Source organism: Globicephala melas, chromosome 16 (genome assembly GCF_963455315.2).
Source record: "Globicephala melas chromosome 16, mGloMel1.2, whole genome shotgun sequence".
Lineage (NCBI taxonomy): Eukaryota > Metazoa > Chordata > Mammalia > Artiodactyla > Delphinidae > Globicephala > Globicephala melas.
The window spans coordinates 15556772-15582433 of NC_083329.1; the positions used below are offsets into that span (position 1 = coordinate 15556772).

General features: G+C 42.8%; 1 protein-coding gene across 9 annotated transcripts in view; it reads left to right on the forward strand.

The window, feature by feature from the left end:
- Nucleotides 1-25662, forward strand: part of ABLIM1 (actin binding LIM protein 1) — a 319098-nt gene that overhangs the window by 253375 nt on the left and 40061 nt on the right. For all 9 annotated transcript variants that reach the window (XM_060286292.2, XM_060286291.1, XM_060286294.2 and 6 more), the window contains 2 exons: nt 11874-11961; nt 15680-15738. In XM_060286292.2, the coding sequence (XP_060142275.1) occupies nt 11874-11961; nt 15680-15738 (147 nt within the window). The remainder of the gene's footprint in view (nt 1-11873; nt 11962-15679; nt 15739-25662) is intronic.

Below are 25662 nucleotides of genomic sequence, written 5' to 3' on the forward strand. Positions count from 1 at the left end.
CCTTGGGTCCCTGGTTACCCTCTAAACTATGTTGTATTCCTTAATAACTTTTCGGAAGAGACTAATGAGATGATGTTATCCATGCTACTTAATCAGTTCCTGGTTTCAAGGAAGTACGTTTAATATCTGTGAGACATGACATGACTTAACTGGATTTGAAAATGACAGGCAGGCTGGAGCTGCCAGGGCTGCTTTACAAGGATTTAGGATCACATTGTCCCAAACCACGAAGACCACCTACGTCAAGAAATAACATTTGGGAGAGTTGTTTTTAAAGGACTTGGTGTTATTTCTAGTGGTTTTGGTTTTTTGTTTTGTTTTTATAACATTTATCACACCGTTTGAATAGTTGGGGGTGGGAGGGATCGTGAAAGTAAAATTTTTGTTAAGGTCTTTAAAAATCATCTAGTCTTCCTTGAGCCTTAGGAAACTGTAAAATATGAAGACCTTAATTTGGTACAATAAACCTTTATTTGTATTCTTTAAAAAAAAAAGGAAGTTGAAAGATGATACTGTAAAGTCATAGGAAATACGCCGTTTTAGGGCAGATCCCAGCAAGGGTCTCCCCTCGTGAATGGAGCTGCTGAGGGTAGGGAGGCTGGAGGACCTGGTGCTTCTGAGTACAGTCTGGAGTTGGACAGACTGGGGTTTAGACCACAGTTCCATTCCTTGCTAACTGAGTAACCTTGGGTGATTTCTTGATGTCCCTAAGCTTTAATTTCCTCATCTGTTAAATGGACATAATAACCCCATCACAGGGTTGTAGGGAGAGTCAGATAGAATATGGTTTCTGAGGTGCTTAGCGTTAGTATCTGGAAACAGGTAAATAGCGAAATGACAGCTGGGGCTCTGAAGTTCATCCTTTAGTTCTCTTTTGGCCATAATTGTGCAGGAAATGGTTGCTCAGCATCTAGAGATTTGGGGATAAGGGCTTCTGCTGGCCATTAATTTACCCGACATTTCTAGAGAACTTGCTCTGTGGAAAGCAAGAGAGATCCAAGAGCTATGATGACACATGTGTGGCCCGCGTCTTTAAAGGGATGTATAGTCTAACGTGAATGAGAGGGAGCAAGCTCACCTGCACTTACTGGTCCCAGATACTTACTTTGGTATGAACTGAACTTGCCTTTGGTTACTTAATTTTCATAACAATCCTATGTGGCAGGGTTTCTTATGCCAGTTTTTACAATTGAAGAAATAAGTCCAGAAAAGTGCCCAAGGCCACACCATTTGCAAGGTCAGAATGCAGACCCTGCGTTCTCTTGATTCCAAAGCCCATCTCTTTCTACTCCATGTTGGACAGTGGGATGGGGCAGACAGCCCAGCCATAATGTAACTGAAAGTGGGGTCCGGCTGCTCGCCTCTCAAAAGCCAATAAAGAGGCCAGGTTGGTGGAAAGGAAAGTTTGTTTTATTTTCGATGCTGGCAACTGGGGAGGGTGGACGCCTGTCCAAAGGCCAACTCTCTGTCAAGCTCTGACAGTCATCTTGAAATTGGTCATCGGTGGTCAACCAGCATCATCTTGATTGTTTCAGGTACAGTTAATCTTCAGGTTCCATTCGTTTCCATTTCTTGGAGGCCAATTCTCGGAATTGTGGCAGCTTATGCCATGGCTACAGCCTGGTCATCATGTAGTTCACTTCTTCCACCTGGCGGGGGTTTCGGTATCTATAAGACAGCTCGCAGGATACGGCTCAGAATATTGTCTATGGCCCTTAAGGAGGACCTAAAGATCCTTGACTATGTTTAATGACTAAACTATTATTATTTGGTCTCCTTTGACTGTTTTCCTTTGTTTCTGCATTTTCTCACTTCTCTGATTAAACTTATTCTTTGGCTAAAGTTTTTCCACAGACGAAAGGCGGGCTGAGGACATGGGGGGGGCAAGGACCATATCGTCCTTCTCCATTTCAGTAACGTTCGAGGCAAAGTTAAATGTGTGGGACAGCCCAAGCCCAGAGCTGTGGGAGCACCAGAGAGGAGAGGTTAGTTTCAAATGCAGATATCCGTGCATTTCAGATTTATGTTTTGCCTTCAGTGTAGTTATTTGCTCTGCCTTGAAATTTGGCAAACTATTCAAAATACATGTTAACAAAACTTCTCAATCATTTTGGCCATCTTTTTATATTATACAGGATATTTCTATTTATTTTTCTAGTTGCCTAAGATTTCTGGAACAAGAGAAGTATTGTATCCATGATGTGGTGATATCAGTACAAGAGAATCGAACTTGTGTCCGAAGACCTGGGATGTTTCCTAGTTCTGACACTTAGCTGTGTGACCTTGGTTTTGGTGCAGCAAGTCATTTGGCCTCTGAGCCTCGGTTTGATCACCATAAAACATGAAGGATGATGTCACCTGCTTCAAAAGTTCAGAGAAAACTCCAATTAAATATTGTGCATGAAAGCACACAGCCAAAGAACCAGCCTGAGAGATTCCCAGTAGCGACACTAAGGTTAATGGCGTAGCCTAGGTTTTCGTTTCAACGTCTCATGTGGTCCCCAGCAAGTTACTTAATCTCTCTGCAGCTCCATTTTTCTTGTTGTACAAGAGAATAGTGATTCCTCTGAAGAAAGAGAAATACTGATTAGATTAGCAAATTAGGCAATTGTTTTCTAATCCCTTTGAAAATGTTCGAGTCTTTAGACAACTGCTAACAGTACAATATTGCACACATATATCTAGCTTTCTTTATATGCAGGTATATTTTGTTCTGCAAAAAAAAAAAAAAGTCTATATTTTTCAATAGCTTTCCAAAGGAATCTGGACCCCCCCCAAAAGGAATGAATGCATGCACGCCCTGATGTGTCCTTGTGAACAGTGCACAGGAAAGTTCCTCTTGTCTTCCGGTCAGGTCTTTCCCCCACTCCCTACTGCTTTCTTTCTTTCTTTTTTTTAATTGTCCTGTCTCTTTATTAAAGAATAGTTTATGTACCATAAAATACAGTTTATTTTTATTACATTTAAACAGCTGTGTAGCCATCACCACAATGCAGTTTTACAACTTTTCCATCACCTCATTTTGACTTTGCAGTCAACCCTGCGCCCAATCTTATTCCCATCCCCATTTCCAGCAGCCACCAATCTACTTTGTATCTCTTTCCGGTTGCCTTTTCTAGAAATTTCATAGCAGTGGAATCAACATGTAGCCTTTCGTGTCTGGCTTCTTAACAGCATGTTGTTGAGGGTCGTCTGTGTTGGATGTATCAGCAGTTCCTTTCATTTAAAAGCAGTAACTTTGCAGTATTGCACGATTTGAACGCTTCACATTTTGTGTATCTATTCACTAGTTGAGAGTCATTTGGATTATTTCCAGTTTGGGGCTATTTTTGGAGAACACTGCTGTGAACTTTTGCATATAAGTCTTTGCATGGACAGAAGTTACCATTTCTTTGAGTTCGAAACCTAGGAGTGGAAGTGCTGGGTTGCATGGTATATTTATGTTCAACTTTTTGAGATACTGCTCAAGAGGTTTCCAAAGTAGCTGTACCACTCTCCTATTGCCATATAAACTTTAGGATTGGCTTGTCAATGTACAAATAATCTGACTGGGATTTTTGGTAAAGATTACACTGACGCTACTGATCAATTTAAAGAGACCAGTTAGGTCTTTCAGGAATGCACACATCTACAGATAATGTTTATCTAGCACTGTTAAACTGCAAAGACTGCTTAAAAGTTTTTGCCCTTCACTCCTTGGAAGGAGATGGGATAGCAGTAACCATCTGCCAAAAGCCAGTATGCGGGTACACCGGGATGTTGCAGCCTTTTTTATTCCTTTATATTTTGAGCTGGTCAGAGGGAACCAGAGCGCTGGAATGCCATTGCGTATTTCTCTCTGTACCGTTTTGTGCATCTTCTCTGGGGAAGACCAGCCGCCGCCCCTCCCCCTGATGTTTGGAGCAAGGGCCGCAGTTGGGGCTCTATGGTCGGTGAGGTGGCAGGGCTGCAGCATGCTCTTCTCTGTGCAGACTGGCTGTGCACAGACTTGTGGGGAGCCCTGTGGACTTTGTGTAACCTGCCTGGGCAGACTGATTTATTCACCTTTGCCCAGGATCCAAACTTTGGGCCACGACACACCCTCACGATCCTGCCTAAACAGGATGCTGCATCAGGAAAAAAAAAAAAGCGTCCGGAACAGGGGAGTGGCAGCTTCAGGATCAAGTTGGTCCAGTTGCACTGGAAACCTCTCCCACTCCAAGGGAAAAAAACAACAAACGCAGAAAAGCCTGAGTCAGCCCTCGCATCGCATTTCTACAGGAGCAAAGTGGGAACTAGTGTGATTCTGCCTCTCCCTCCCCACCCAAGCACCTGCCACGGAAGCAACATCCTTGTTACTCCCTTTGGCTTCCTCATCTACTGTCAGGTTTCCCCAGTTCACAATGATCTGCATGGACTTAGGTCAGTGCTTACAAAATAAAACAAAAGCAGCTTATTTCTGGGCCCCACCCCAGGGCCATTGAACCCATTTTTAAAAGGCTCTTGGGTGTTACTTATGTGCAGAAAAGTTAGAAAACCCCTGACCTAGACCAACACACTAACCTCCAAGTGTTTGCATGTCCTTAGTCTGAAAGCACCATCAACCAGACCCATGTTTGCGAGAGTCTCAGGGACAGAAATGCAATTTGTTTACTCCTTTGGGTATTCTGAGCACCGTCTCTGAATCAGGTTAGATTTTTAAAATGAGACTGCAGGGGCTTCCCTGGTGGCGCAGTGGTTGAGAGTCCGCCTGCCGATGCAGGGGACACGGGTTCGTGCCCCACTCTGGGAAGATCCCACGTGCCGCGGAGCGGCTGGGCCCGTGAGCCATGGCCGCTGAGCCTGCGAGTCCGGAGCCTGTGCTCTACAACGGGAGAGGCCACAACAGTGAGAAGCCTGCGTACCGGGGGGAAAAAAAAAAAAGGGACTGCAAACCTAGACCTTGATAGTTTAACTTCCCCTGTGAGAATGATTTCATTCAACGACCTTTCAGTGCTACACCCTCAGTTTTTCTCAAGGGTCTGTGTAAGAAACAACTAGTTGGACGTTTCTAGCCATCATCGAAATTAGTGTGGAAGTTGTTTTACTGCTCCAGAACTGAGGTCCCCCTATGAGAATTCCTTTGGTGCTTTTTCGAGGCAGTTTACGCAAGAGGAGGCCTGGAGTCAGGCGACCTGGACTCACAGCCAGCTCTGCTTTTTGGAAGCACTGGGAGCTTTGGAGAAATTGTTCACTGTGAGCTTTCATTTTTTGCTTGCAGAACAAGATTGTACAATAGCACCTACCCCACAGGGCTGTCTGAGGGCCGTCACTCAGAGCCCTTGGTCCCATGCCTGGAACAGAACAAGACCCTACCGAACCTCAGCCTGCGGTGACTGTTACTAATTTAGAATCAGGAAACCTTGCCTCTCTAGTGGCAATTGTATGTGACCATTTTTTTCCCACTGTGAGACTTTCGTGGCCCATTTTCCCTTTTGTCCTCATCTGCTGAGAAGCTCGGATCCCAACAAACATGTTTGCCTGAGTGTGGAGCCTTTTGATTTTTTTTTTTCCTCTAAGGTTTTTGTTCCATTGTTTTCAGGTCACAGCCCTCTCTGATAAGCATCTGGAAGTCCTTTTTGGAAGGAGGCGTGGCATAAGCTATAAATTGCTGAAGGCTGACCTCAACGGCCATGTTTCATATCTCCTGGGCAGTATCAGGAGTAAAGCACTCCAAGAGAAAAGGGGTAAAGAGAAACTGAAAAGGGCAGTTAGCCATTCCGGAGCTAAGCAGATTATCTGTCCAAGGACGGGGTCTATAATTACAGTTCTGTTTTCTACTCCCAGTGGCCTGTTACGCTGGCACAGGGCTTAGGGCGTCAGAACTCCTCCTGGCTGTCAGACACTATGGAGTCTTTGGTTAAATTCCATTCCCTGCCATCAAGAATGTTCTTTCTCTACCTAGATTACTTTTCTGTTAACACTGCCTTGTGAGCTTGTAGAGGGACAGGATTTCACACAGAATCATAGAATTTTACAGCAGGATGGGACTTTTTACAGAGGAGGGTCCTGGGCCTTGGAGAGGGTAAGTAGTGACATAATTGAGGTCCCATGAGTAAGAAATAAAGAAATAATACCCCAGTCTCCTGATTCTGAATCTTGTAACCCTTTCCCTGCACCCCGTGTCCACAAGGAGTTCAGGGCTCCTTTCTCTTGCTTTATAGCAGGTGGTATTTCCCCAGATGGTATTCTCGCCTGTATGATAAAGTTTATACTTCAAGTTAGAGATTAACTAAATAGGAATAATAACCACACAAGTGTGACTTAATCAGCACCATTAAAGGCAAGTGCTTTTTAGCACTTTGAATGTGTATGCAGGTGCTTTTATAAAACTCAACTAAATAAACAAATCGTTTATGGTCCATAGAGTTTAATGCCAGCCAGAATGTGGACTTTTTAACGTGTGCATTTTGAATATGTGAAAATAAGGTTGTAATTTTTTAAACAGCAGGGTACAAAGATGGACGGAAAATGGTGATGACAGGGCTGTAGTGAGCCCCAGAGGTTCATCTGGTCTCTCGGGTTGAGGCAGAGCTGGTGTTCCAGGGTGTGGGCCTGGGGACAGGTACCCGGTAATCACTGCTCATGAAGTCACCTGTCACAACAGAGCCCACAGTGCTTCAAAAGTTTGCACTCGGGGACTTCCTTGGTGGCGCAGTAGATAAGAATCTGCCTGCCAATGCAGGGGACAAGGGTTCGATCCCTGGTCTGGGAAGATCCCACATGCCGCAGAGCAACTAAGCCCATGCACCACAACTACTGAGCCTGCGCTCTAGAGCCCGCGAGCCACAACTACTGAAGTTAGTTGGCCTCGTGCCTAGAGCCCATGCTCTGCAACAAAGAGAAGCCACCACAATGAGAAGCCCACGCACCGCAACAGAGTAGCCAGCCCCCCGCTCACCGTACTAGAGAAAGCGCGCGCGCAGCAACAAAGACGCAAAGCAGCCAAAAATAAATAAAATTAAATCTTAAAAAAAAAAAAAATAAGTTTGCAATCAACAGCCTCCTCTCCACAGTGGATTGTGTGTTCCTCATCTGTTTGTAGATGGACGCTGTTTAGTCTCATTTTGCTCATGATCTGAAATACTTTTCCTTCTTCTAAAAATGACTCTAATTTAAATGCTTTGGATTCAGCTACATCCAATTTTTTTGGTTAGTTTGCATATAACCCCATCTGTGTTCGGCTCTGATACCTTTCCTGGCCCTGTGCACAGGGCTTGTCTGTGAACCATCATGGGTTCCTGTGTTAAGAAGAAGTGAAACAGAGATGGGGTGGCTCACACATGCAAAGGAGGGGCTCCCCTATCCTGAGCACATGACCCTGTGCCCCCCGCCCCCCAGGCCTGCACTGCTGCACAAACAGAAAGACTTTTAAACGGCTGTGCCACTGCCCTTCGGTTCTGGCTCACTGTATCTCTTGACACGTTCAGCATCATGGGATGAAGCAAGTGCACGGGTCAAGACCGATGCCCCTGGCGTTATGCTGGCGGAGTTTCTCAGCAGTGGTTTTGCTCGTGATTTACAGAGCAGAGCCCTGCCACAGGAGCGCTTGACAAATCTTCCGTCCATCTTGTATGACAGCTCATGTAACACAGTTACTCTCCTTTGCCTGTCCTTGGGAAAGGGCGGCAGCATCCAGAGAGCCTTTTGTCAGCATCCCAAACCGCGCTAACAAGCCTTTCTGTGGATGGCCCTGGAACCGTCTCTGTGCAAAGGATTATTAGGTTGTTATTCCTATTATTATTGTATGCAGTACATCACAACATTTTCAAAATGTCATTTGATCGTTCACCCTAGCATCACTGTGAGGTAGATACAGCAGCGGGGTACTGTATGGTTATTAGTTATGGTACTAGTTAGGAACATGTGCTCCAGAGCCAGACTACCTGGGTTTGCAGCCTGGCCCTACCACTTTCTAGCTGTGTGACCAGGAACAAGTTTACTAAATCTCCCCAAGCCTCAGCTTCCTCATCTATAAAGTAGGGAATAGTAACCTTAGGAGGTTATTGGTAAACAAATAGCTGAATGTTTATGAAGTACGTAGAACAGTGACTGACACAGAATAATCATAAAAATGTTCACTTTTATTGTTAATGTCACCATCAACTTCATCATCTCTACTTTGCAGTAGAGTTTCCAAGAGTTTGTGATTTGCCCAAGATCACGTTGGGTGTTATGACTCCAAGAGACAGTGGACTTTCTTCCTCTTAGTCTTTTATTTCCTTATTACACAGTAACATAAAAATGAATTCTTGTAAAAGATCAAAGCAATACAGAAACATGTAAAGGAAATTGTTAGGTTCCCACCCTGCTCCTTCCTCTTTCCCCACAAGGAACCATAGAAAACTAACTGGTGTGCATTCTCCCTATCTTCTCTCCGTGCAGGGCACACACATAAAATCAATATACATATATATATATGTGTGTCCTCTCCGGCGTAAATAATAGTAACAGTGCCTGACTTATAGGGCTGGATGTTGGGGGGCAGAGGGTGAGGGCAAGCAATATACTAGCCCTCTCATCAGCTCCATGAGTTACGCGCTATTATTCTACCCATTTTACAGCTGTGGAAGTGAAGGTTAGGGAGATTGTCACCTTTACGGGACCACATGGTGCTGAAACTGGATTTGAATCCAGTCACACTTACCCCAGTATCTCCAGACTTTTGACCACTACTATATGTGGCCATATCACAGGCATTATTTTTTCACTTGATTTTTTTCTCTTAATAGTGTTTGTTTGAACTCTTCCCATATAAATACATATACGTTTACTTCTTTCTTTTAATGGCTACGTGAGTCGATATTTTATTTCACTACTTTCTTGTTTAGGTTGCTTCTGTTTCCTTGTTCTTTGCTGTTATAAGTAATTCAGAACTGAATATCCTTAATACATACACTTTTGGGCACATGTGTGAGAATTTCTGTAGAAAGGCTTTTACAGGTGGAATCATTCATCAGGGAGTAGTATGTACGTATACATTAAATTTCAATAAGTATTGCTTTCCAAAAAGAATTTTGCTCACCAACAGTGTGAGAATGCCTGTTTCCTCACATTAGCCTTCTTCTTATCTTTGCCAATTTGTTGAATTAAAACACCCTTTTTCTAAATTGTGTTTCCCTGATTCCCGGTGGGGTTGAGCTAATTATTTGGGGGGTTATCGACCTTTCCTCTGGAAATTGCCTTTTGCCCATATTGCCATTTATTTTTCATTGTAGATGCTCTTTATAAGTTCTGGATAATAATCTTTTCTCTGAAATGCATGACAGATATTTTATCCCTGTCTGTAACTTTGTTTTATGTCTAGAGATTGTGTATGCATGTGTGTATGTGCAGGCACACGTCCACAGTCAATATTTATCTTTATTGTTTCTAGGCTTTGCCTTGCTTAGGAAAGCCTTCCCAAGTTTGTTAAAACAGTGTCCTACATATTCTTCGAATATTTCTATGATTTTGTTTCAACTTTTAACTTTGTACCTCTCTAGAATTTGTTTTTGTGTAGGTTGTGAATTAGGACTCTAGATTTAACTTTCTCTAAGTGAAAAACTCATTGTTCTCACCGTTAATTGAATAATCCATTTCTTTCAACTCATTTGAAACACCACCTTTATCATAATTCTCTTGTATGTATGGCTGTGCACCTGGTTCCTCTCTTCTGTCCCACTGATTTATTTTCTATCCCTGCACCAATATTAGAACACTTTAATTATTTTAGCCTTAGAATAACTTTTTATTCGGGAAGGGAAAAACCCCCTTCACTGCCACTCTCTTTTCCAAAGCAGTTTTTATATTTTTGTGCATTTTTTCTTCCATGTGAACTTTTAAAATCAGCTTGTCCAGTTCTATAAAAGAAACTCCTGTGTGTATTTTGACTGAGAATATGTTGCATTAATAGGTTCATTTTGGATAATTTGGCATCTTTACTATATTTAGTTTTCCCATCCGCAAGTACCATATGTCTCTATTTCTTTCATGCCCATCAGTTAAGATCCTTATGTAGATCTTTCATCGAAGGGTTTATTTGTTGCTATTACAAATAGGGACCTGTTTTCCCATCACCTGGACTTAATTTGTATTACTAGTGAACAGGAAAACTATTGGCTTTTATATATTAATTTTTTATCTAGCTACTTGACTGAACTCTTTTATTAGTGACCTTTATACTGATTTCTTTTCTTGATCTATCACATAGGCTAGGACTAAAGAAAAACGCTGGTGAAAGTGTACACCTCTGCCTTGTTCTTATCTTTAGAACGCTTCTAATACTGCACCACTAAATATGGTAGATACACTTTATCAGCTTGAAGAAATTTCTTTCTATTTCTAGCTTACTGAGGGCGTGTGCTTTTCACCGCAGACTACACCAGATTCCCGTCAAGGGGCCTTAATTCTGTCCCCTACATTTTCCTTGAGAATTCAGAGATTGTCCAAATGCCTGGGACCTCCCAGCACTGATATCCCAGCTGACCCAACACAGTTTAGAACTGAGTAATATTTTCTCTTCCTCCTTTCACTCACATTGGACCCTGGATGGCCGAAGAGAAAGGGCTACTTTGTGTGAACATTTCCTATACTCCCCTCACATGCCCCCCCATTCCACCTCCCACCCCCCGCCGAAAAATTAAATAAATAATGCTGTGTGGATAAGAGCAAAATTCCACTTCTGGAATTTTCTGGCAGGCACCACTGAAAACGTTTCATTCCTGGCTTCTACTTGTAAATAACTTCCATTTTTTTTCCCACTGGGTTATCTTGAGTAGCTGACCACCATCTCACACTCTAGTAGCTAATTGGTTTCATAGTTTCTACAGGAGGGTGTGAGAAAGGAATCACTACCTGACCTCTGATTTCCTGTTGAGATTTCACGCAGGCACAGGGTGAAGTCACTTCTAACTCTGGGCTCTCAGCAGTACCTTGTGCACAGTTAATGCAGAAGAAATGTTTTTATGGTCGATTGATGAAATGATTTAATTGCAGAGTACATATGATAAGTTTTGGGTGGCGAGACTTTTTGCTAAGATGTGGACGAAAGGATTTTGCTATGTTGGACATATGCATTTGGAGCATGACTCTAAAGGGACTTGGCACCTGTCTACAGATTTGTCCCTGTGTCCAGTGACACTTTGCTTTGGGGAAGTCAACACCCACTGTGGTGGCATCTGTGATATTTAAGAATGTGAAATGCCCAGGAATAATGCAGAGCCATCTCAGTAAAATGCCTTCTTCAGAAAACAATTAAAATGAGACTTTGGCAAAAGATTGTTATAAGCAGCAGAGAAGAGAGTTGGGGCTCCTTCCAAGATAAAAAGCAGCATATGATGTCTTTTACTATGGTTTTTCTCATCTTGATGTAAGCTGGGTAGATTATATTATTTTCAGACTGTTTAGCTAGGAAAGCAAGAACCTGCTAAATAGTATCCTTTCTTTTTATTGCTCTAGTACAAACCAACACTGGCCTCCAACATCAGTTTGGATGTTAATGTTTTTGAGGTGGGCTTGTTTGGGAGATGGCGTGGACTCATCTCAGGCACATGCTGTATAACTGGCAACCGTCCAGGAGAGCCCAAGCTGAGAGACAACTGGATGCCAGAAACCCCAAGAGGCAAGGCAGCCTCACATAGCAGGCACAAGTAGCTGGTCTTTGAACCCCTCCCAGATCCAGTGGGATCAGCTCCAGCTTCTAGGGCTGTTGGTATAGGAAGTTTGGTCAATTGGACAGTTATTTTTCCTGCCTTAGCTTCTTCTCTTTTCCTCCAAATTCCCACATCCAGAAAAGAGGCTGTAATAGACTAAAGTAATAGACTAAAATATAGACTAAATATAGACTAAAATATTTCCTACCTCTCCTCTTGCAGGCAGGTGACAAACATTACCACCCTAGCTGTGCACGATGCAGCAGATGCAACCAGATGTTCACAGAAGGAGAGGAAATGTATCTTCAAGGTAAGGTGGACTCAAGAATCCAGTAAGTTCTCCCCACCTGGGGAAAGAAAACCTCGCTATGTTTGTTTTCAGAGAAGGAGGCATTTTTTTAGCTGCAGGGCTACGTGGATCCAGAATGAATGTAGCCAAATGTTACCTCATCTGTTAGTATTAATCAGCCAAGCAATTGACATCCTGGCAGTGAGCCCCTGAGACTGTTAACAGAGGAGTGCGTTGCTTCTGGGTGAATGAATTGGACTTGATGTTTGCTGCTGCGGAGGTTAGGCAAGAGTGAGAATCAGTGCCCCCTCCTCCCACCCAGTCCCCAGGGATATGCTTGGGAAACAAATGATCAAAAGAGGGAAAGCATTTCTAGAAATGTTACACATTGTTTGGCTACTTTGTCTTTTCTCACTTCACTGTCCTGGGGAAAGGATTTTGGGGGGCCTCCCAGGCTGCTCTTATCCAGGCTTTCAGGAAGAAGAAAATCCCATATTTGGTGAATTGCATCACAGATGTACTTCATCCCATTAAGATGACATAGCTGTCATAGTGTAAGAGAGAGGGACAGAGAGTGAGAGAACACACCCAAAGTCCCTGACAGAGAAATTGAGAAGTTTCTGGTGTCAAGGAAGGGCTCATTACCAGAGGGCCATTCAATTATTTTTTTTTAATGAAAATAATTTTGAGAAAATTTCTCAGTGTACAGCTGTGATTAGCTTTTGTCTCCTCTAAAATTCTGAAGCTGCTCAGAGAGCTTTAGGGGAGGATTCTCCTCCAGTCAAACAGCACCATCTGTGCAAGCATTTTACTAATTTTAGCGGGAAAAAGAGTCATTAAATAGACAAGGGCTTATCAGTAAAATTAGCAAGAACCACGAGAGCTGTTGCTTATTCAGTTTTGCTAATTACTGGGTCTCATCGGCCTTTACATGTCATTTCTTCGTCTCTCTCTGCATGTAACAGTATGTGTAGTTTTTTTTGTTTTTTTGTGTTTTTTTTTTTTTACAAATGTGTAGTTTTAATGAATGGTTTGCTTTGGTCTCAATTTTTGTTTTTATGCAACTAAGAAAAGTCTTTGGAAACGATTCTTGAGTATTAGAGCAAAGCTTTGGCTACTCTCCCCTTAAAAATGCTAGCTATATGAGAAACTGACAACCCAAACATCCTTTCAGCTTTAGAAGGATCTCTCTGAAAAATTTTGATTAAAGATCTCACTGGGGCTTCCCTGGTGGCACAGTGGTTGAGAGTCCGCCTGCCGATGCAGGGGACACGGGTTCGTGCCCCGGTCTGGGAAGATCCCACGTGCCGCAGAGCAGCTGGGCCCGTGAGCCATGGCCGCTGAGCCTGCGCGTCCAGAGCCTGTGTTCCGCAACGGGAGAGGCCACAACAGTGAGAGGCCCACGTACCGCAAAAAAAAAAAAAAAGATCTCACTGAATTTTAAAGGGCCCAATAAGAGCAAGTGAGAAGCACCAAATCCGTGGTCTCACGTGTGCTTTATATGACGCATTTCCCCTGAGGACAGGCTGTGAATCCATGAGAGCAATAGGCAGGTGTCAGTTTACATTTTCAGCATAGAGCAGATTTATTCTTCAGTTGGTCTCCAGGCTCTGTTTTAGATCTGAGTGTGTCAATTACAGCACCCACAATCAAAGTCCCAAGAGTACCTGTCACCCCTGTGTCTGCTGAGAACCAAGACTCAGGGTTGTGTCTGGGTGCAGCTCTGCACGTTCACATGGTCCTGGAAGCTGAATAGAGAGGGTGATTTCAGGCTGTGCAGGAGTGCAGTACATTCATACTACAAATAAACAACTCAGTTTGGGCTACATTCAGAATTTGGGGATTGCTGTGAATCTCTCCTGGAGCTGGGCTTCTGTGTTCTTTGCCTGCCCTCTTGGCACGTCCTTGAAGAATGAGCAGTTGCATCCTCCCCATCCTCCCCAGCATCAGATGTTCTCTCTGGCTCCCATTCCCTGTGTGTCTGACCTCTGGAGAACCATGTGACACCGTGTGCACACCCGGGATTCAGGGCCAGGACGCCCGCTCAGTAGAACCTCCACAGCGCACGCAGCTCCTGGACCCGGCCCTGACCCCCGGCCCTTGGCTCTCCATGTTAAGACGATTTCTTGTGCTTTGTAGCCAGCCTCAGAGTAAACGCTAGTGCTGAATGGACTGTGTGTCTGCCTGGTTTGGGTTTGTTTAATTTTTTTTTTTTTTTTGGCCCTGGGTTAAGCAAGATAGAAATTACTGCTAAATAGGGATTAAAGTATAATTCTGATATAAAATTAATTTAATAGTATTAATTTAATTTAATAGTATTTTAGTCATTAATTTAATAGTATTAATTAATTTAATAGTATTTTAGTTCAGTGGTGTGAAATAATTTGAGAGTTATTCTAATTTGATACTTTTCAAGTACACACACAGATCGCTGCTTGAAGGGAGAAAGATTTCAACAATGAAATGTAGACAGTCTAATATTCATACTGAGATTCTTATTAAGTTTATATCATTTACTTACTGCTTTCCACTTAGTAACTTTTTCAAATTTTTTTACCTTTTTATTTTATGTTGGAGTGTAGTTGATTAACAATGTGTTAGTTTCAGGTATAGAACAAAGTGATTCAGTTATACATATATATGTATCTATTCTTTTTCAAATTCTTTTCCCAATTAGGTTGTTACAGAGTATTGCACAGAGTTCCCTGTGCAATACAGTAGGTCCTTGTTGGCTGTCCACTTTAAATCTAGCAGTGTTGGACACGTCAACCCCAAACTCCCAAACAATCCCTCCCCCACCTCCCTTCCCCCTCGTGACCATAAGTTCGTTCTCTAAGTTTATGAGTCTTCAACTTAGTAACTTTATTCGCTTCGGTCTTTTTAAGTCCCTCTTCAAGTTCTTCTGCCCATTCCCACATTTGAACATACCCTTATATGAACATATAAGACTTACATATAGGCCTTAGCCATAAATTACATAGATTGTCTATCTAGGCGTAAAATAATCATATAGGCAGACATTTGATTCTTATAAGAAAAGAGCTTTTGATTGGATATAAGTGTTTTGCTTAGTTCTTTGGTACTGGTACCATCTAAGAAAGTGCTTTACACTCCTGTAAAGTGAGGCATTAACCCAGGAACAGAAGATGACACTGAATTAGTGCCTTCATTAGTTTAAAAGTGAAGACCTTTTGCAGTTAATTAAAAGGTTAAAAGTTAAAGGAAACCTTGTGGATTTGTAATGTAACTTTCAATCTTTCTGCTAGTTAGATTGGTCTCCTGTGTCTGTTGGATCAACAAAAAATTCAGTGAGTTTTGCTTCTGGTTATAGGCGATCTGGTTTGACTTTATTGCCCTCATCTAAGTTGCTTGGTTGTTTTGATGTTATATAAGCATGGCTTATGGCTTATATTTCTGAAATTAAATGCAGCTGTTGCTAAGCACACAGACATTACTTTTAAAGGATAATGATACAGTTTAAAAACAAAAACAAAAACAAAAACCACCACCCAGTCAAGAACAGTCTCTTTCATCAAGACACTCTTGTGCCCAATTAGTGGTCTCTGTGGTCTAGGATTATGACTGTTATAGAACAAGTTCAGACCAGATGTGGAAAACTCCCCTGGAGTTTGAACTGTCATGATTCACTTGGGCACAGGGCCACTCTCAGAAGTTCTGTCTAACGGGACTCTGGCTGCTTTCCATTTCCTTTATTCTTAGCCATGCATTGTCTTTCCAGGTTCTACCGTTTGGCATCCCGACTGTAAGCAATCCACCAAGACCGAGGAAAAACTGCGGGTAAGGAAGGCACTAGTGCCATGATGCCAGGTGTACGTGCTGGGCACTGTGTTTATAGTCACTAATTTTGGGGACTGGAGTTTGGGTGAAAGTACTTTGTTATAACTTTTTTTTTTTTTCTCTATAGCAGACTAAGTGGAAAGGCCATTTGGCCAAAAAAGCAGGTTCCCTCCTACCTTAAATCAATGGTGGATTTTGTTCCAAATGCTTGTGTTGGACAAAATAAGCCTTGCCTCATAAGTCAGGTTCTTAGGAAAGCATTCAAGGGAAAAGTCAGACCTGACAGATGTGAACAAATGTTTCATCAAGTTCTAGGTCCAACATCTGTTGACCTCATCACCGGGCTTTTTTTGTACTTTGTCCATAATATCACTCCAGCCCAAACTCTGAGGCCATTGCTCAGCTCTTTCTACGTTTGATTGGCCTCTCAAATCCAAATTCACTGAGTGGCCTCCATCTCCAGAAGCTGATGACTTGTCAGATAAAACCTTTGGGGAAAATCATGATGAGCCCAGACGTGTCAATGTAAACAGGTATTCTTGATTGTTTTTGTAACTTAAACTTTAGGTAGCATCAGAATGTTTTTGTAACTCCCTAGAACATGGACCGCTCGGGCAAGAGGATAGATTCTCTTTATCTCTCACTTCTTTTATCTTTCTTTCCTTTTTTTTTTTTTTAATCTCTCACTTCTAAAGCCTTCCCCTGGTCTTACTCAATTCTCAGATCACCTCCAGGTGACAATATTTCATCTGTTTAAAAAGCAAAGAGCTGTACACAGTTGCAAGGCCATGATCATAATCTGTATCTTACTCAGATGCCCCCCAGTTTTTCACTTGGGCTGTGAAGTATTTTTCAGAGCAATAATCAGACTGGACCCCAGTCTACACTCCCTCAGTTTAGCTACCTTACTGGTACCCTTGGAAAAACTGGAGGTTGACTAGGTCACCTGGTGCCTCAGGGAAAAGAATGGTCTGAATTTGTTTTGAAAGCCAGACTCTAGAAGACTCTAGGATGTGGTATCATTTCTTCTTGACCTGCCATTAGCAGACGTAAAGAACAACGTATGTAACCCCAGCAGCTGCATAGCTGCTGCATCCGTGTGGCCCCATCACTAATGTGTCACTTGTGAAGGGGTGACTTGGCTTCAGAGAAATGATTTTCAGTGAGACCCTTTTTTTTTGGGCCTGCCACCCTGGGAATGACAGCTCTTGTTTTCATTTTCCAGTATCTTTCCTTTATTCTCAGCAAAGCCCAGGTCTGCCCAGCAGCTTTATTTCCTTTGCTTTTTTTTCTGCTTCAGCTGGCATCTGTAAGATCAGATGGAGATATTTTTCCATTTGCTTTGAAAGCAGGTTGTCATTATAAAATACTAGAACATTGAAGAAGAGGTTAAAGAACATTAAAGACAGTAAGAGGCGACTTACTGTCACTTTTATCATAAGAATTTAAAATTCACAGCATAGCTTGTGGATGCTGCCCCAAAACCTCCCAAGTAGCTAGTGGTCGACACTGTCTTTACAGTGTTGCTTCAGTTTCTTGAATAATCATTTTCACTTCATCCCTGATGAAGTGTTTTGGGAGATGGAGAGAGGAATACTAACGTGGCCAGACTGAATGGAATGTGTCTTTCCTCTATAAGGATTGCTTGAATTTGCAGATTGTGTTACTAAAATGATTTTTTTTTTTTAAATCAACACTTTTTTTTTTTGTGGTACGCGGGCCTCTCACTGTTGTGGCCTCTCCTGTTGTGGAGCACAGGCTCTGGACGTGCAGGCTCAGCGGCCATGGCTCACGGGCCCAGCCGCTCTGTGGCATGTGGGATCTTCCCGGACCGGGGCACGAACCCGCGTCCCCTGCATCGGCAGGCGGACTCTCAACCACTGCGCCACCAGGGAAGCCCTAAAAATCAACACTCTTGATCGCATCTTGATGGAACTCTATGGATAAGATTATGAAAACAGCTAGTGAGATACTTCCACTCATTCTGGCCAAGAGGACCTGTTGATTTTTTTTCCTTTAGTGAAACTTTCTAGAGAATTCCAAAGCTCTTCTCCTAAAGCCAACATTTACCACTTGGGAGGTCAGCCCAGCCCTCAGCTCACTCACCCAGAAAGAAGGAGGATGATGCACCTCCGAGGAAAGAGGTTCTGATGTGGCCCACGTGGGGTACTGGATGACGCTGGTGGGATTTAAAAGAGGCTAGATTTTTGAAGAAGGAATAAATCTTGTGCTCTCTTAAGGGTGTGTCTCCAGATGACAGTCTTGAGCCAGGATTTCCAGGCCTTTTACTGGGTGTCACATCAGTGCAGTTACTATAGCAAAATGAAAATGTTTTTAAGAATCTTTTGGCAACCCCACTGAGTAATCCACGTTCTTGGTACTTAAAGAATTTGTGGGGCTTTTGTAATAACAGATTCTTAAGAACATCTCTCAGTGGCTTCATTGGCTTCTCACTCTTCATATATCAGAATATTTAAGCCAGAATAAATGGAAAGGAACGATGGTGGGTTGGAACATAGGTAAACATACTGTAACTTGAAGACCAGTTAGGGAATTCCCTGGAGATTCAGTCGTTAGGACTCCGCGCTTTCACTGCCAAGCGTGTAGGTTCAATCCCTAGTCGGAGAACTGGATCCTGCAAGCGGCACGGCGCAGCCAAAAAAAAAGAAAGAAAGAAAAAAAAAAAGACCAGTTACTATGCTTTCAAACATGGACCCCAAACACACACACACACACACACACACACACACACACACACACACACAACTAAAGTGATGTCACTTGTCACTTATCAGATTAGTTTTCCTGAAGGTTTTTTTCTGGTTTTGATAGTGTTTCTGAATCGAGGCTGTTTCATTGTTCATTCTTCCCTTTTTCATGTTTCATGGCAGCCACGAAACATCCGTCGTTCTCCAACTGATTTCTTTTATCCCAAAAGTCTGATTCGACGCACAGGATGGTCCCCGTCTCTGCAGGTTGGCTCTGTGTCTGGGCTGAGGCTGGGAGCCACTGTCCTGGGCCCCAGGCTTCTGTCGCTTTTCCTCCCCTTGCTGCTTTCCCCACATAACTTCTGGGCTCCTGCAGAGGCAGATGCTTTTCTCACCCCACGGAGTGCATCTCACATTCTGATTCGGGCTGTTTTCTTCTCTGGACAATGTTTTCATTTAGAGCCGTGACTAAAGCATTGTCTTCAGTACAGCGAGCACATTGGAAGCTACCCTTTTGGTCCTATGCTCACACATTTGTTTGTTGATCAAATATTTGCTAAGTACCCGGGTATAGTAAGGAAGAAAAGACAGGTAAATAATTATAGAATGATAGAGAAATGTATCACAGGATGTGGATCATAAAGATCAAGGAAGTTCAGATGAGGGAAGGGGGTCAAGGGGCACTTCCTAGGAGAAGTGGTCTTTGAGTTGAGTTATGGAGGCTGAAAGGGATTTGAACATGTAGAGATGATGAGAAAGGGGTGGGCCTGGTGAAGAGAACGGCAGGAGCGGGGAGCTGGGGAAATGCAGTGCTTCGGGAGGGAGAGGTTTGGCTCCAGGAAGGAGTAGCGAAGTGGGAAAGGAAACAAATAAAACCAGGCACCAGCTCTGCAAGAGGCTGGGGGATTGACATACACTTTCATTGGCTCTCCCTAAGAATCCCCATGAAGTAGCTATCCTGATTCCCATCTTACAGATGGAGAGACGGAGGCCCATCATAGTTAACGAACTTGCCCAGAGTTATCCCAGCGGTAAGTGGAAGAGCTGGGATTGGAACCCAGGTCTCTCTGAGCCTATAACTCATCTTCTTTCCACTGTCCTACAAAAGGAGAGTAAGAGAGAAACCTGGGAAGGCAAAAAGAGGACAACATGAAATACTGGCGAAGTTTGATAGTGTAGAAGGAGGAGATGGTGTTTCAAGGCAGCACCACCTGCCCAGAGCATCCTACAGGAACAGGGAAGGTACTCAGCTTGCTCTCCAGATGAGCAGCAAAGCAGGGGAGGATGTTCCCTGCACACACCTGACCTTCTTTCGGGGTCTCTTAGAATCAGTTGAAACCTTGGCCTGGTAAATTACGAGTGACTTTCCACAATCCTATCTTTGTCCAGAGGAAACCCATTTGACAACTCAGGGTTGCAACACAGCTCTTTAGTCCAGGCTTGTGCCTGCGCCTGTTTTCTCTGCCTGCCAGAACTGTCCTACAGCCCAGGAGAGTTTGGGTTTGGATCTACTTTTATTAAAACTTCACCTTCTTTCTTTAAATGATTTGAAAAGTAGTTAGAAGTACAGAGTTTCAGAGTAGAAAGGAACGTTTTAGATATCAACCTGCTAAGTTTCTTCATCTATAGAATGAAGTCAGCCCAAGGCTACGCAGGTCATAAACAGCAAAGGCTCCAGGCCTCGAGTGCATGGTGTTGGCCCGTGATGCTGGGTTACATCCAACATGTATATGTCATATGATCTTCATCTATCTTAAAGCTTTAGCTCCAGTGGCAGGGTTTCACGTACAGCAGACTTATAGTGTCATGAATCCAGAGGAAGAACCAAAGATGGTCCCCACTGAAGTGAGGGCTCAGAATTAGTACCTACTTGGCAGGAAGTTGCTTTTTCAACAGCTTTTGGGGTTTTCCCTGAAAGTATACTTTATAACTCAAATAGTGTTTTATGTTGGTAGCCTAAGGCTATCGCCAAGTGATTCATTTTCATAACTTGAAGAAAAATACCATCAACTGTGATCATTTTTGGTCTTCTCCAGACCGTTAAGTCTAAGAGACATGGAGCATCTTGAGAAGTGGTGGGGGGAGAGAGAGAGAGAGGCTGGGGCGGGGGGGTCTGTCTTGAAAAAGCCTTCTCTCTTCCTATCCTGTTGTTCAAAAGGGACATCTGATTCCCATTATTCAGCCTTAAATATCAGTGCGGTCAACTGTAGCCCCATCACAGAAAGGTGCCAACAGCTTGGGACCCGGCAGAGAGAACAGGCTATTTGACAAGGTCTTGCTTCACCCGTTGGCCCCTGAGGAACAGCTCACGAGAACGTTCGAGAAGCCTGAAAACGCCAAAGCAATTCTCAAGCCACCCAGCTATTTTGATCTTTTAAATATTGTGGCCTACACAGCCGCTCGTTTCACCAGATAACGTCAAGCAGCTTTAGTTGTTAGGTGAACTGTACACCTTGCAGGGACAGTCAACATTCCACGCCCCTGAAATAAGCCTGGTTTTATTGTGGAGGAAAGTCATTTTATTATTTATATTCTGAAATCTCCCCTTCTTTCCTCTTGCTGAATTATAGGTAAAGAGAATGGTGAAAATAGAATCCCCTAAGAAAAACATATTCTGGTTTTGCTTACGTGGAAGAGTTTTATAGGAATAGCAGATTTTGTCTGTAGGTAAAAGTTGGTACTGACCATTTATAATTCCTGTTGTAATGCACTATAAACAAAGCACACGAGATTCCCAGGACCAAGTCTGTAATATTCTGGAATGGATCACTTGCTTACATTCTAAAAAGGGGCTTCTGTGTTGTGCCTTTGGAGGCTGAAGTATGAATGGCTGCCTTCCAAAAGGGGCATGAGTGTTTTTCTTCTGAAACTAACATTCACTATATTATAACGTATGCACTTGCAAACCCATAATATACCCAACAAATACCATGTGTATATTTCTACAAAGGAACTAATTAGAGGCTTTAAGTATGTCTAGAACAAGGAAATAATGCTGTTATTGTTTTATTAATGTTGCTACCATACATACCACTTTGTTCCCAGCTTTCACTCTGTTTGAAAGTTTTATTCTTTTTGGTCTGTCTTTACAATGCATCAGAATGTATGGGTGTTAAGATTTATCCTGCAAAGACAGTGGGGACTCTTGGCCATAGTAAAGGCTGATGGCCGTTGTGCACCTGGCTCTAGAGAAGGAGATGTGTGCCCGTGAGTCCCTCCTGCTTCCTCACAAACAAATTTCTTTTTCCAAAAGGAGTTCCTGGGAATCCCCTGGTGGTCCAGTGGTTAGGACTCTGTGCTTTTACTGCCTAGGGTGTGGGTTCTGTCCCTGGTCGGGGAACTAAGATCCCACAAGCCATGCAGCACAGCCAAAAATAAAACAACAAACAAACAAAAACAGAAAAAGAACCAAAAGGAGTTCCTTTTTTGACTTAGCAGTGAACATTCAGTATATGCAGATTTTTAAAAATATTCCTTCTTCTGCAGCTGTTATCACCACCTTGTCTGGTGAACTTCAGCAAAAACCCAAGGCAGGTACTGTCAGCCTTAGCAGCACTTTGTATAAGGTGTTAGTCACCTTATATCGGTAGTTGTCCCGTAGGTGTTTGTATGATCTCTCCGATCTGGGTGCCAGTTGCCTGTAGCTCTCTCCCTTCTTAGAGCATGGCTTTGGATGAATGCAGATTAGATGAACGTAGTTGTTGCACCCCTGCTTCTGCTGAATGGGGGGAGGGCAGGGGCAGCAGAGGGCTCTCCAGCTCTCCCCTTCTAAGAAGGGACCAAGTGTGCATGGTGGCCCGTGATTGGAAATAATCGGAAAATGTCACTTCTCTGGTTAATCTCCCGGCAAAGCTCTGGTAAGTGTTTTTTAATGGTGAACATTTGAAGAAGGTTGAGAGCTGGGGTGGAAGCATAAAATGGTCTCTTCGATGTAATTTTCATTCTGTGACTGTGCCTCCTGCAGGGTAGAACAGGTGGACAAAGTGAAGGCGTAAGGGAAAATATCAAGTGAAAGGTAGTTAGAGGGTTTTTTTAAAAGTTTCATACAGAAAACAAAAAGACTTGCATTTTCAAGCACCTGCTATTAGTGATCAAATGCCATTTGTTTTCTCTTTACTGTTGAAATGAACTACTAGTCAGGTGACACCTCTCTTTGTTGATTTATTTTTTTCCTTTGAGGAAAATAAAAAGCCTTTTTGAAATCAAAAGTAAGTATGTGAAGGTGTGCTGGAGAAATCAATGTAGATTTAGACCTCTTCCTCATGAGCGATTGAGTGAGGACAGCCACATACAACTACAAGGTTCTTTCTGAAGGATCCTTGCCTCTTGTTACCAAAATAAGGATTAAATGATTTGCCTGATCTTGTTGGCAAAATACACTGAAAGATCACAGCCAGTCTATAATCCTTCCTATATCTACCTTGCTTTTTCCACCCTTCCCTCTACCTTTTTATTTTCCTCCAAAGATGGCATCAAAAGAAAGAACTGAACTTTTCCAACTGTGCTTTCAAGTTCTTTTTTTCTGTTAAGGCATGAAGGAAAAAGTGATTAAAGGAGAGTAAGTAAATTGCATCTGCTTTAACAGCTTAACCACAGATCCTTGTTGCTTTTTCTCTGTAGAACAGAAGTGGGCATACCTTTGGGGATACAAATTTGAAATTATCTTCATTTATAATATTGGCAAGAGGGTATCCATCATAGCTCTCATAGGGAATTCCAGAAACAAAGGCTGTTGGCCCATTTGGGTTCTTGATTTAATTTGATGAATCACTGTTGTTAACTTGGATATCTGAATAGGTTAAAATAGTAATTTAGGTTAAATAATTGCACATAAGGATCATGTGGAAATATGGATCTTCTGTAACTTTGTTACAGTTCAAAGAGGTGACGCTAGAATTAAGTTAATGATAAAGAAGAAACTGTCAGTGGGATTTGAAAGAGGGAAAACATGTCAGTTGTTGCTTTCGAGGTTAAGATGAGTTTTAATTTGACTGTGTGGATATGAGCAGCTGTGTTGGAAGACAGCTCTGTGCCTTTTGAAGATGAAGGCCATCAGAGACCTTCAGCAAGTTATGTATTAATTAGAGGGAAAATACAGCTAGAAGAAGAAAAGGGTGCATTATTGATAAACAAGACGTTCATTTAAAATTCAGCATGTTTCTCTTCTTTCTTATTCTAAAATACATCTCAAATTACACTGGCATTTAGGTCTTAACATTTGGATTTCTTTTGTCATATGAGGTAATATTAAGATTTGGCTTTTTTTAATTAACACTTTAAAACACATAAAAAAATAAAATGCAACATGCTTACAAGTCTAGATGTTTAGACTTGAAAGGTAAAATTCTAAATATTTAAGATTCAAACTCCAAAATTAATAGTCCAGCTTTTAAAAGTAATTTTATGATCTTCATAAGGGAGAGCTCTAACCTCTGCTGGTTGAACAAATACACTTTGGGAGCCATTAGGGAGTGTGGCAAAAAGCAGGCATCCCTGTGTACCATTTAAGCTTGGAGCACAGTTCAAGAGGCAGCGAACCAGGAACTATACTGGCAGGTCAGACAGGCCTGTGCAACTCGTTGCCATCTGTCATGGAAGGGCATTAGTAACTACAGCCAAGACGTAAGCAGGAAGTCATCTTGGAAGGATATAGATTCACTCCATGGAGTTCTCAAGAAGGGGAAGGACATTTGTCAGCTCCAGGTGGGGCTGCTGCCCCCCGCCATGTGCTGAGATAGTTAACATACGTGAGTTCCAGGGTATGGGAAGGCCTCCACAGGTGGTAGGAAAGTCTGGTCTGTGGAGCTCACATCTGAAAGGACTGTCCTATGATGAGGAGCAAAACAGAGGCAGTGCTGCCTTTCACTATTTGAGATGAACTGGCTGAGAACTCCAGTCTAATGTCAAGTGTCTGGAAAATGCTGGGTCTTTGCCATGTGCTGGGCAAGGTGCTTGAAGCTTTATATGTCTTGTCTCATTTATCCCTAGGAACTAGGGGTTGTAAGTACCCTCTCCTCCATTCTATAAGTAGAGAAGTTGAAGCTCAAGGAAGTTCAAAGAAAAAAAAAATGAGAGAAAGGAAAGAGACACTCATGTAATGTCACACAACTAGGAGAGCCAGTGTGTGAGCCAAGGTATTTGACTCCAAAACCAGCCTTTTAACCCCACTAGATTATACTCTACAGAAGTGTGTTTTATCCCATTATTTCATTTTAAACAGGAAAATAAAGACCATTGTAAGAAAATAGGCAAGCAAGAATAACCCACAAACAAGATGCCTACGGAAGTAAAGTTTACAGTAAGGTTAGGAGGTCAGGAGGAAGCAAAAGCAAACGGTGGCAAATGCAGTGAAAGAAAGCAGATTCTGAACCTCCGAGAGATACTGTAAGCGTTTCTCCAATACTCTAAGTAGCCTGAAGATGCACGGGGCAGAGTGCATCTAACGAGAGCCAGAGCAGTAGTGGATTCGGTGAACATCAGCTTGACTTCGCAAACTGACTATGAAACTCTAAAATCTTTATTTTGGAATCAGAGAATCCAGGACAGTTGTGCGCAAATTGGAGGTGACTGTGATCTGAACACCTCTGAAGAATCAGATGGGACTTGACAAGAATTCAGATTGTCGGATAACTTAAAACCTTTAGCCCTACAATATTAACAGGGTAAAATGCTTCAGAGAAAGCCTGTGCCGCTCACAGAATACTCTATCCAGTGAAGAAGGAAAGGAGAGAGACTGAGCTGGGACAGGTTGCTTCAGCCAAGAGACCTTTTCCTTCCACGAAGTTCTCCATCCCTGGAAGGGAGCACCCAGGGCCCCTTTCTGACCTGTGCTCACGTTCGTCCCCAACTACGTTCCTATCAGCTCGCACAGTACGCCAGAGAACAAAACACTTCAGAGCCGTCCCCAGGTGCATCATTACAGGAAAGACAGAAAGGATCCCTGGCCCACATTTGACAAAAATTAGGATGAGTAACATGGGAGAGGCCCCAAAGCTCTGTATGCACTTTAGCTATTCACGCAGTGTCCTCACTGCTTTTAATGAAAACAGACCTTGTTGTTGTCATAGCAACACCAGCAACCGAAGATGTTGGACTGTCCTAGGGTGCACCCTCTCCCACCCCACCCTAACACCGAGCTATTGCAGGCTTCTTAGAAGCTTGTAAGTGGCAGCAAAAACATTTTCAGTTAGCAGGCACTCTTTTCTGCCAGTTCATC